General features: G+C 41.4%; 1 protein-coding gene across 1 annotated transcript in view; it reads right to left on the bottom strand.

Moving 5' to 3' along the window:
* LOC309556333 (NXPE family member 1-like) overlaps positions 1-12,255 on the bottom strand; it is a 186,382-nt gene that overhangs the window by 47,634 nt on the left and 126,493 nt on the right. The window contains exon 4 of the mRNA XM_082258787.1: positions 2,819-2,880. Within this exon, the coding sequence (XP_082114913.1) occupies positions 2,819-2,880 (62 nt within the window). The remainder of the gene's footprint in view (positions 1-2,818; positions 2,881-12,255) is intronic.

Genomic DNA, 12,255 nt, shown 5'->3' with positions numbered 1-12,255 from the left:
GTGCAGGAAAAAACGTATCTATTTACAAAATTGTATAACATAAACCAAAAAAACTTTTTTTTTTCAAACTTTTCAGTCTTTTTTTTATTTGTTTAGCAAAAAAGAAAAAACCTTGCGGTGATCAAATACCACCAAAAGAAAGCTCTATTTGTGGGGAAAAAATGACATAAATTTGGTTGAGGTACAGTGTTGCATGACTGCGCAATTGTCCTTCAAAATGCAACAGCACTAAAAGCTGAAAATTGGCCTGGGCAGAAATGGGGTGAAAGTGCCCTGTATTGAAGTGGTTAATTTTCTTTTTTAGGCTTTTATTTCCTTTACTTTCACCTAGTGATCCAGCTAGTTGTTTTTCAAAAGAACAAGCTCTTCCGCAGAATGTATCAGCTGCATATATAATAGAAATCATTTAACACTAGCAGGGGTGCTTACAATTATCAGCTCTAATTTATGTTTGCTCTAACTGTTTATAATGTATTAGCTGGAGTTTGGCTTCAGTGTCTTAGTGTATTTTTTTTTTTTTTTCAAGAAAAATGAAATTTTTATTGAGGTTAAACAGAGCATGGTACAATTATCACATAGATAATACATTTCACTTGGCATATACATTAGTACAATGAATGTATGGTAGAAAAAATAAGAATCAGATGGGTCTGTATACATTTAAAAAAAATAACATTTGCAGTATAGAACAAAGAAGAGGTCTATCGTATGAATGGGAAACTTTGTGTTAGATTCATCCAAGCGTGTCAAAATAACATATAACTCATCAACATTTCAAAAACCAAAAGTTGGCAAAACTCTTAAAGGGGGGATCTCGGCAGATAACACTGGGAGGGAAAAGAGGGGGAATAGCAGATAAAGGGAGTCGGGGGGGGGGGGAAGAGGAGAAAGGGGTTAAAAGGGTGGTAGGGGGAAAAAAGGGGACATTCCACTGTAAGTTATAACCAGATACATTCGGTCTATGCACACCTCAACCTTCTAGGAGCCTATTCATGACCAATTGCGGTGGAGCCAGCGAGGGGTCATCCAGCCATGGTTGCCATAGTGAGGAAAACTTCTTGTGAGCCTTCCTGTCCTTATACGTTAGTTTTTCTCGAATCAAAGAAGCATTAACCTGTGCAACCCACTGTCCTGCGCTTGGTACCCGGGAGGAGATCCAGAATCTAGCAATCAGCTTACGAGCAATATAAAGCAACCGCAGAATAGCCACATGGGCGTTTGGAGACAGAGTTTCCACCTCCAGAGCACCAAGCAAACAGACCACAGGATCCCGAAACAGTTGAAAATTATATACTCTAGATATTGTAGCAATTACTACCGACCAGTAGTGAAATAATTTGGGACACCTCCATAGCATATGTATAAGTGTACCTTGCTCTCTTTCACATTTCGGGCATAGAGAGTTGGACCTGCGGCCCCAACGAAACAATTGTACTGGGGTTCTATAGGCTCTATGAAACAGGAATAGGTGCAAGACCTTTTGCGAGGGTGATACCGATACCAATGGGATTGAGGAAAGGCACAGCTCCCATGTCTCTCCATCCATGGGGCCAAGATCACCCTCCCATCCCGCTCGGGCCGACAGGGTAGCTGGATCTTGTAAAGAACCTAGTATGGTAGCGTATACAGAGGAGATCATGCCCTTTTTGTCCGAGGCCTGGAAAACGTCCCTTACAGGTCGATGAGTAGTGAGTTGTAATGTGGAAATCTTGGCCTGGGCTGAGATGGCATGTCTCAACTGTAAGTATCTAAAAAAGTACTGTCTGGGAATGTCAAATTCCCTCTGTAGATCTTGGAAAGATTTTAACACATGAGCTCGTCTTAGTGTATTTAAATCTCCCAGCACACCTAAAACTCCCCTACCCCCCCCCCCCCCCCAGACTGACAATTCTGCTGTCCAAAGGTGTCTCCTGTGCTCACAAAACATTTTCAGTTTTGGTTGTATTACCACTTTAATGATTACCTAAAACAGTTACAGTCAAGGCATGCCGTGATTGATAACTGTCACGGTTACTTGTTCTATCAACCATGTTGTCAAGCCATCAAATGGTTGGTTTCATAACTGATCACATAACTGATCACATGTGCAGCACCATGGCAACTGAAGATCAAATAGAGGCTAAGATGGCAGCTTCCTTGGCTGCATAAGTGTGCGCAGCCTATTGCATTAGGGTGTGCACACAAATGTTTTAAAACATTAATTGGTGTCAGTAGAGCAGTGGATTTTTTCAGTAGAGCAGTGGAGTTCTCAGTAGGGCAGAGGTTGGTGTCAGTAGGGAAGTGGACGGTGTCAGTATTTTTTATTTTTATTATTTAATTCTTTATTATTTTTTACAACTTTTTTTAGGGCTTTGGTGAAATATCAGCAGGGGGAACCTGTGCCGCACAGGGAGATTAGGGTGTGCCCAGGCACACCCGGCACACCCCCTGCGCACGCCTATGCTTGACTGTAAAGGATAGGAGGGTTTAATTCCACTTTAACATTTTCTTACAGGTGATGTTAGATGACATTTTAGCATGTAACCGTCTTCTTATTTGAAACTCACTTTGTCATTTTTCCATGATGAGTTTATAAACACAACACCTGCTCAGCAAAAGAGTCACAGAAAATAGCTTTCTCTGCCATATTATTTTATTTTTTTGTGTGGACTACTTCACAAAAATACAGTATGTTGCTTTTTATTTTGGAGACTGTGCTCCTAACTTCTGTAAAATGTAATTCCCTTGGTGTGTACTGAGTCCAAAGGCATACTCAACTTATACAGTATATATTATAAATACCAGTTTGATCATGGTAGGGTAGGAGAATTAAACTTACTCTGACACCGAGATACATTAATCTCAGGAATTTGTTGTGGAATTTCCAATCTGACATTTGATCTTGAAAAGAAGAAGCAAAATAAAATGTTAATTTTGAAATATAATGTCCATGTTAAAATTTACTAATTCTCTAAAATATATCAAAATATATGAAAAGCAAATAAAGTGCATATGTTATAGGCTGGGATGGGCAAATCTGCCTGAGTTATGTAAACATCATAGAAAGTGGTGTGCTACTCAAATAATATGCATGTTGAGTAATCTCCAGTGAAAAAATATATTTATACAGAATATATGAGGTGAATAGGATGTCTATGAATGCAAAAAAATTTGCATATAACAAATGTGATAAATTGAAACCCAAAACAATAATAAGTGACGTGATAGGGAGGGAATATATGTGATAACAACAGGAGATAAATATAGTATATAATATAATACAAATAATTATAGATGGGTGAAATAAAGTCTATTTATTTAGACTATATATTTATATATATAGACTTTATTTCACCCATCTATAATTACTTTTATTATATTATATACTATATTTATCTCTTGTTGTTATCACATATATTCCCTCCCTATCAAGTCACTTATTATTGTTTTGGGTTTCAATTTTTCACAGTTGTTATATGCAAATTTTGTTGCATTCATAGTCATCGTATTCACCTCCTATATTCTGTATATAGATTTTTTTTTTCACTGGAGATTACTCAACATGCATATTATTTGAGTAGCGAACCACTTTCTATGATCTTTATTTATCAGACTTGGCAAGGTTTATGAGTGCTTGCACCTAGTGGGAGCTGCAACTCACATATATGTATTTAATTAGAGCAGCGCACCAGTATCTTAGTTTCATCTGCCTAAGTTATGTTTTTTCGTAAATCGTGCTTGAATAACCCCATAGAGGTCTATAGGGAATGCATCTAGTTAGCCCTCATTCGCACTGAACACGGCTTTGAAATCGGGCAACTTCAACTGAACTCGCACAATTTTAATGCGGCAATTCAGTCGAAATTTGGGGGCGACTTAAAAAACATCTGTGCGGGTTCATGCACAGATGTCTATTGAAGTCGCCCCCCAAAGTCGCCAAAAGTAGTGCAGGAACTACTTGTGGCGCTGCAAAGTAGGTGTCGCACTGATTGGGGGGGTGCAATTGCCGGCAATAGGCTGCCATTTGGCATGCAATTTAACCTGTCAAATCGCATGTCAAATTGGGTTGATGTGCACAGGGGCTTATTCGATTCTGGCTATTTGTAGTGCTACTAGGCAAGCTTTTGTCAAAGATATGGGAAGCCAGGTACTACCAAGGTGGGGGAGATCAAATACTAATGCTAATAAAAAAAAAAATCTCTCCCTACATAGACTTGTCAGCTCAACCTTACAATACCAAAATATGTTGACAATATGGATGATGTGCACCACCCTTTTTAGAAAGTAGGTTTATTTATCCATTTCTTTAAATTATTGCTTCTTATGATTGCTGACCTGGGAAAGGCTATGCTTTGCTTTATAGTTTTTTTCATATTTGTGGTGACAAACCTGTGATGAACTTTTCTGCCAAATCCATGGTAGTGGTAAACCCAAACCACATACCTAATTATGGCAGTGAAAAAAGAACGTCCATGTATGTTTAGGACAATGCTGGCTGGATGCTACTGTAATAATTGACGGATAAGAAACAGTATATGTGAAATGTAACAAAACAAACATCCCCTAAATGTGTTCATGAAACTGTTCATTAGTTACTATGGTGCCCATGCATTTTGTAATTTTTTTTTATTTTTTTTTTATAGAAAGCCAACTAATTTAGCATTCTGACTGCCATTTTGTCCAGTTTCAACTGTCAACTCTTTATTTTCTGTTTTAGACTATAAACAATCAAACAAAATGTATTAAATACCAAATGAAAATGGAAAACATATGCGTGGAACATATAAAAATAATATTCCAAATATGAAGAATGTAAAAAACAAATATATGCAGAACAGATGTGTGCTGCTAGTGGTAGTATAGGTAAAATATAGTTTGGCTCTGGGCTAAGCCTGAGTAATGTAATCTGGGTCAGGCCTTATTAGAGTTCAGGGCTGGATGACTCATCCAAGCAGCTCTCTTGTGCCTCCCCCTTGTTCTGGAATGTTAGAGAATGTTCCAGAAATGAGTGGGCAAAAGCTAGGAGGGTTGTCCTGCATATTTAGGGGGGCATTAGCCAATCCTCAGGAGTTGAGCTTGGCAGGGGACTAAGAGAGTTCTTAAATAGAGATGAGCCATGCCCGCAGTGGAGTCGGGTGGAAGATGGAAATGCAATGCTGTGGGAGACTGTCGACGGCCCTTGAGGGACCCCTGCCAGGTAGGGGTTTTACCTCAGGCTGGGGCTCAGGTGGCTGGCCTGGAAGGATCCTACCACAGAAGAAGTTAGAGGAGGCTTTCCAGAGAGGCAGCGGGAGTAAGAAAGGACAGAGTGAGTAAGATCAGCACGGAGCAGGGAGAGACAAAGGGAAAGACTGCCACTCTCTTGAAGAAAGTGGTGTGCTAAGTCTTCATCAAACCTTGCCCTGGGAAATCTACAGTGTGTCAGTCGGTTGGACTGGTGCAGAGTGTCAGTTGGGTAGACTGGGAAGAAGCAGCCAAGTGGGCTGGTGGAAGACGCATGAAGGTGGGCTAGAATTTTCTGCAAGAAGTAGAACTGGGACCAGTGTCTACAGGGGAGCTGAAGGTGTTTCAGGATACAGTTCACTCAACATGTGCTACTTATCTCAGGAACTGAGCATTCCTAGGCTATAAAGGGCTTTTATGTATGTAGGGGGTGCGCTGATAGTGGTAAGTTAAAGCTGATACCGGTATTCAGTGCCAGATGAATATAAATGATGTTGTGAGAAAATAAGGTGCGCTAAAACAAATATATGAATCCAAAATTAATAAAATTATAATAAAACAAGTATTTGAATAATAGGTGAATGGTGTGTTTCAAAAGTCCATAATACATCAATCATAAGTGTCCATATGTGATAATATCAAACTGGTGCTCCACAAAATGAAAGATTTCTTCAACTTCAATGTGAAAAACCCACCACCAGGTGAAATTCCTCCTTACCAGACGGAAATAAGGTGCACACAGATTACAAATCTACTGATGACCACAAATTATAAGTGCTTCCAAACTCCAAGTGAACCACCCAAAATGGTCCCTTACCAGATAGCAGGTAATTAGCGCTTATGGCTCCACTGATATCCACTACCACCTCCTCCGTATCCAGCCTACAGCAAGGTGAATCTCAAACAGCAGGTAATAGGCTCTTGTAGTTCCACTGATATCCGCTACCACCTCCTTCGTATCCAGCCTACAGCAAGGTAAATCAGCCTCAGCCTCTGTACTCCTACCAGCCCAGAATAGGAGAATGAGGAAGAAGATGGTGTGAAGACCCCATGCTTGGAAATCACCGGCTTCTTGGTCTGAGATTTACCTTGCTGTAGGCTGGTTACAAAGGAGGTGGTAGCGGATATCAGTGGAACTACAAGTGCCTATTACCTGCTGTTTGAGATTCACCTTGCTGTAGGCTGGATACGGAGGAGGTGGTAGTGGATATCAGTGGAGCCATAAGCGCTAATTACCTGCTATCTGGTAAGGGACCATTTTGGGTGGTTCACTTGGAGTTTGGAAGCACTTATAATTTGTGGTCATCAGTAGATTTGTAATCTGTGTGCACCTTATTTCCGTCTGGTAGGAGGAATTTCACCTGGTGGTGGGTTTTTCACATTGAAGTTGAAGAAATCTTTCATTTTGTGGAGCACCAGTTTGATATTATCACATATGGACACTTATGATTTATGTATTATGGACTTTTGAAACACACCATTCACCTATTATCCAAATATAAAGGGCTTTTGCTGAGCTAACAAGAGACTGTCAGTTCCCAAAGAATAAATCAGTTGCAGTTCTGCAGAGTGAGTCAAGAGGAGCTGTACAAAGGAGCAAGTCAAGCTGTGCAGGAGGATCAAGTGGAGCTGTAAATAGGGAGGAAATTGTCCCTCGTTCTTTTGTTTCTGTCAGGTTGGTCATTCTTTAATCCCCAACCCCATGAAAGGTATCCACTCAATAAAATAACAAAAACAAACCTCAAGAACTGTTTTCTGAGTCTGGATACAAGTTGAAAATGCTATATGACTGGCTGTGTAGCAGTGGGGAAAAACTGACATTTAGAGTCCATTCACACTAGCGCGACTTGTGAGGCAACTTGTGTTGCCCCAGGTAGCTTGACATAACAAAAGCAATGTTAATCAATCAGTACCGTCTTAATTGGCACTACTGAAGTTGCTCCGACTTCAGAAAAGGGTCCTGTACTACTTTGAGGCGACCTGTGATCCGACTGTCCCATATACTTCAATGGGAGTTGCCTCCTTATCTTAATTGACACGACTTGTTATCAGACTTTCCAGGAAGAAGAAAGAGATTAGCCAGGCATTCCCCACAGACAAAGTCGCCTGTCTCTTCAAAGTAGTGCACAAGTCTCTTCCAAGTCTCTTCCAAGTCTCTAAACAAGTCTCTTCAAGTCACGGGGCGACTTTCTGGTAGTGGTAGTGTGAACCAGCTCTTACAATGCCTAAGGAGGTAGTGCTACACTTGTATTCATCATTAACAATTGGAGAGTCGAAGAGTTGGCATTTACTACCTTTTACAGAGATCAAAATACTCCTCCTAACAATGCTTTGAACTGGTTTTCTATTCTAAAGAACATTCAATTTTGTTCAGGCATCTCCAAGAGGTATCTAAAAAAGCATGCAAGAAGCACTAGGACTTTGATGTCCATTGCGAGAAAAAAAAAAAAAAAACATGAACTAATGGAAGGAGCACCAGACCAAAGAATAAAACAGTCCAAATTAATTTATATGTTTTTACTAATAAACAACCAATACATTTCAACAAACATTTTAAATTCCCATTCATCAGGGCTTCAGTTAAAATCTTTGTAGGGAAGCTAAGTCTTTGATGAAGAGAGTTACTGTCCAGCAATACCTGTGTGAGCAATCAAGAAGTTACTCGCTTGATCCAGCGATTCGTTTCCCTACAAAGATTCACACAGGAAAGCTCTATCTTTAGTCAATTCCAGGTCTGAGTGTCTGTGGGAAAAAATAATGCCCCATTGCAGAGGCGTAACTAGAACCTTCAGGGCCCCGATGCAAGAAACCATGAAGGGCCCCCAGACCCCTGGCCGGGGCCCTTCCCTTCAAGCCCGGGGCTCTTCCCACTAATCCTGGGGCTCTTTACTCTCATTGCATGGCCTTTTATTATGGTCCCGCATCAGGATCCTTTCACAAGTTCTGCAGTGGGCCCCCTTCCTGCAATCTTGGGGCCTCCCCACAGTGGTGAAATGCCAGGGCCCAGTCGCAAGTGTGACCTTTGAGATCCTAGAGGTTCATCCACTGTTTTGCTACCGGGCCCCCTGGAGCATGGGGCCCGGTAGCGATTGCAACCCCTACAACCCCTGTAGTTACGCCCCTGCCCCATTGTTTGTTTCAGTGAGAGTACTTGAGCCCCAATATTGGAGTAAGTGGGAGGTGTTATGCCCCATCGTTGATGTCATTTGGCCCCATCGTTTGTATCCTTGAGAGGAATTGTGCCCCATTATTGATGTCATTGGGCCCCATTGTTAGTGTCAATGGAAGGAATTATGCCCCATCCTTCGTGTCATTGGGAGCAAATGTGCCCTCTTCATTGTTGTCAGTAGAGGGAATTATGTCCCATTGTTTGTATCAGTGGATTAAATAGTGCCCAAAGGCCAGATAAAAGGAAGTAAAGGGACACATCTGGCCCCCCAGGCCGCAGTTTGGAGACCACTGTTTTAGATGCTCCATGCAGGCAGCCCATCCATACCTATTGGTACCCAGTGACTATACAAACACAGCAACTAGTCCCAGTTTGACAGTCACGAGGGCCCCAAATGCAGACAGTGTGCAATCTGGACAATGAAGATTTGGGGGAATGTACCAGTATGTCCTCTCAGATCTGCGCCTCATGCGCACCCGTGGGGGCATGCATTGGCTCAATTGTGTGACTGATGTGGCCACCAGAAACAGCAGATCACTGATTCAAATACTTTGTGGCAGTGCTCCACCCTGGTATCATGTGAGCGCTGTGACCAATCAATAGTAAGGATGGCTGCCATTCATACAGCCATTTAAAGCTACTGTGTGACTGGTCACAGTGATGACATAGTACAGGGCCAATCAATGCCTTCCTATAACATGTAATAGCTGTAGCCAATTGCAGCTTATCACAGTAATTCTCAATAGCTGCAGAAATGCAGCCAAGAACTGTCAAAAACAATCATAGTGCAAAAAATAAATCTCAATCCCCTCACTGCACTGCAATGGTGACAGGTTGAATAAAAATAAAAAGTAAAAAAAGAAAAAAATGAAAAAAACAAAAACAAAAAATATATATACTTTTTTTTACACTATGGTGACTTTGTCCTGTTGTGGCAATGATAATGTACAATGGCAGGCTGCACTAATATCACTGTATGTCAATTCCGCCAGCGATTATCTCTGATTACTGCCAATGTCACCAGACCAATACTGCCAGTCAGTGTCCCTAATCACTGCCACCCACTCAAAGGTGTCCCTAATCACTGCCATACCACTCACAGTGTCCCTGATTACCGCCACACCAGTCATATTGTCCCTGATCACCACCACACCAGTCATATTGTTCCTGATCACCTCCACACCAGTTACAGTGTCCCTGATAAATGCCACATCAGTCATACTGTCTCTGATCTCCACCACACAAGTTACAGTGTCCTTGGTCACCACCTCACCAGTTGCGGTGTCACCACACCAGTGTAAGCCAGCAACGGTATCTCTGATTGTTGCAACACCAATCCCAGTGTCACCGGACCAGTGTAAGTCAGCAGCAGTGTCCCTGATTGCTGCCACACTAGTCCCCATTATCACCAGACCAGTGTAGCCAGCAACAATGCTCCTGATCATTGCCACACCAGTGCAGTGTTGCCTTTGCCTGCCACCTGCACTGACCCTGACCTGTTTATTGACCACAGCTGAAAGCTGTCATTTTCATGGAAAGTTAACCCCTTGAACTCTAGGTGATTTAACCCCCTTCATGACCAGGCTATTCAGCACTGTGCTACTTTAACTGGTAATTTGCGTGGTGATACAACCCTATATGCAAATTCAATTTATATAATTTTAATCACAAAAAATCAAGCTTTCTATCTTTGGTGGTATTTTATCACCACTGGGTTTTTAATTTTTTGGTATATAAAAAGAAAAAAGACCAAAAATTTTGAAATAACCTAATATTTTCAGCTTTCTGTTATAAAGCATATTCTTCATAAAATTAGGCCAAAATGTATTCTGCTGCATGTCTTTGGTAAAAAATCCCAATATATGTATATTAATTGGTTTGTGTGAAAGTTATAGCATCTACAAACTATGCTATATATATATATATATATATATATATATATATCTATATATATATTTTAGGGATCGACGATTATCGGCAAAGCCGATATATCGAGGGCTGATCTGTACCCCTATATATCGGAATCGGCCCCTGAGGTTACTGATATTGCCGATATTTTGGGAAAGTGCTGTACTGGAGTGATGCCTGCAGCTAGAGGCATCACCCCGGTACCAGCGTCCATAGCAGTCGGTCGGCTGTCTTGTAATGACAACCGATGCGGCTAAGAAGCCACTCAGCTGTCATTACAAGGAGCGGGAGGGGACTTCCCTCCCCTCCCGCGGCTCGCCCAGGTCGCCCGTCCCACCGGACATCCTACCTGCATGGCCGCCGAAGAGAAGACCCGATCAAAGCCACATTCGGCTCTGACTGGGTCTCCATGTGAAAACCTGGAAGTGATGTCATGACACCACTTCTGGGTACTCTGCACCAAATTTAAAAAAATGACAGCATTTAAAACAGCCAAACTTGACATTTTGAATGCTTTTAAGTGCAGAGGAGGGCTTTGGGGGTCTTTTAGACCCCTAAATCCCTCCATAAGGATACCTGTAAAAATTATATATTTTTTAAAAGTCCAAAAATATCGGCAGATATCGGCCGATGCCGATATGTGATGACCAAAATATCGGTATCGGTAATAAAAAAACGGTATTGGTCGATCACTAGTTAGTAGTGACAATGGGTCCAAGGATTTCATCCCGTTTCCTAATGGCCGTTAGGGTGCCATTTTGATGTATAAGTACTAATGCGCTGCTATGGTTGGCTGATGGTAATAAAGCTAGAGATTAGAGAATAGTGAATACAATTGAATGTATATACAAATATAAAGGGTAAGAATTGCTGCTACCACCAAAAGACAGCTCCTCAAACCTGAATATATCTGTGTAATAATGTGAAATGGCAGAGCACTATTCTGAATAACGTGAAGAATATTGGTAAAGGTTAGAGAAAAAAAAAAAAACTGTATAAGTGATACTCCAAAAATAATGTGACATTGGGGACTTGATATACAATAAAATAATGTGTAATAAATCCACCAATAAAAATATATTAATGTGACAACAATCTTCCAATAAAAATTGATAACAAGTTTGTAATGGAATGTCCGTGAATAACTTATGACATACAGTGCTTCTAAAACTCCAAAACTTACTGTGCTCAATGTGCAAAGAAAAAAACATCCACCGTGTGTCCACCTTTGAGTGCAATGCGTGCTCACCTGCAGCACATTAGTAATGTGCAGATAAAATCCACATGAAAAGGGGGCTCCTACTCTCCCCGGAATCCTACTCTCAATCAACCGGCAATGCTGTAGCTCCGAATTAGTATGCCAATAGTAAGCCAGTCCAACTATGTGGCTTTTTAAACTTTCCCTGGTGTCCTCCTCTTAATTTGGACTGGGAAAGCTGATATTCATTTACATTCTCCACTGTGCAATTAAACCAGACACAGAAGCGGGAATTACATGTATCAGGTCTGATGAACAGGTCATACTCAGACTCGTGATATAGTCTACTCTGCCCAGATTGCCTCTCTGGTCTGTAAATAATGTAACCTGCAAATTCTGGTTTTCAATGCCAACTGCCGTTAAAGTTCCACGGTACCGGGTAGTGAGCACAGGGCCCACTAGAGGACATCAGGCCTTCAGGCCACCCTCATGAAGTCTATTTCTGATAGTTTGGTCAAGGACATTCACACCAGTGGCCCGCTGGAGGTAATTTCGTAGGGCTCTGGCAGTGCTCATCCTGTTTCTCTGTGCACAAAGGAACAGATACCAGTCCTGCTGATAGGTTAAGGACCTTCTAAAGCCCTGTCCAGGTCTCTTAGAGTAACTGCCTGTCTCCTGGAATCTCCTCCATGCTCTTGAGTCTGTACTGGGAAACACAACAAACCTTCTGGCAATGGCATGTATTGATGTGCTATACTAGAGGAGTTTGACTGCCTGT

This window comes from Pelophylax lessonae (assembly GCF_965119305.1).
Source record: "Pelophylax lessonae genome assembly, chromosome: 5".
NCBI classification, from domain to species: domain Eukaryota; kingdom Metazoa; phylum Chordata; class Amphibia; order Anura; family Ranidae; genus Pelophylax; species Pelophylax lessonae.
The sequence above is the reverse complement of the archived record's forward strand: the minus strand, read 5'-3'. Positions and strand labels throughout refer to the sequence as shown.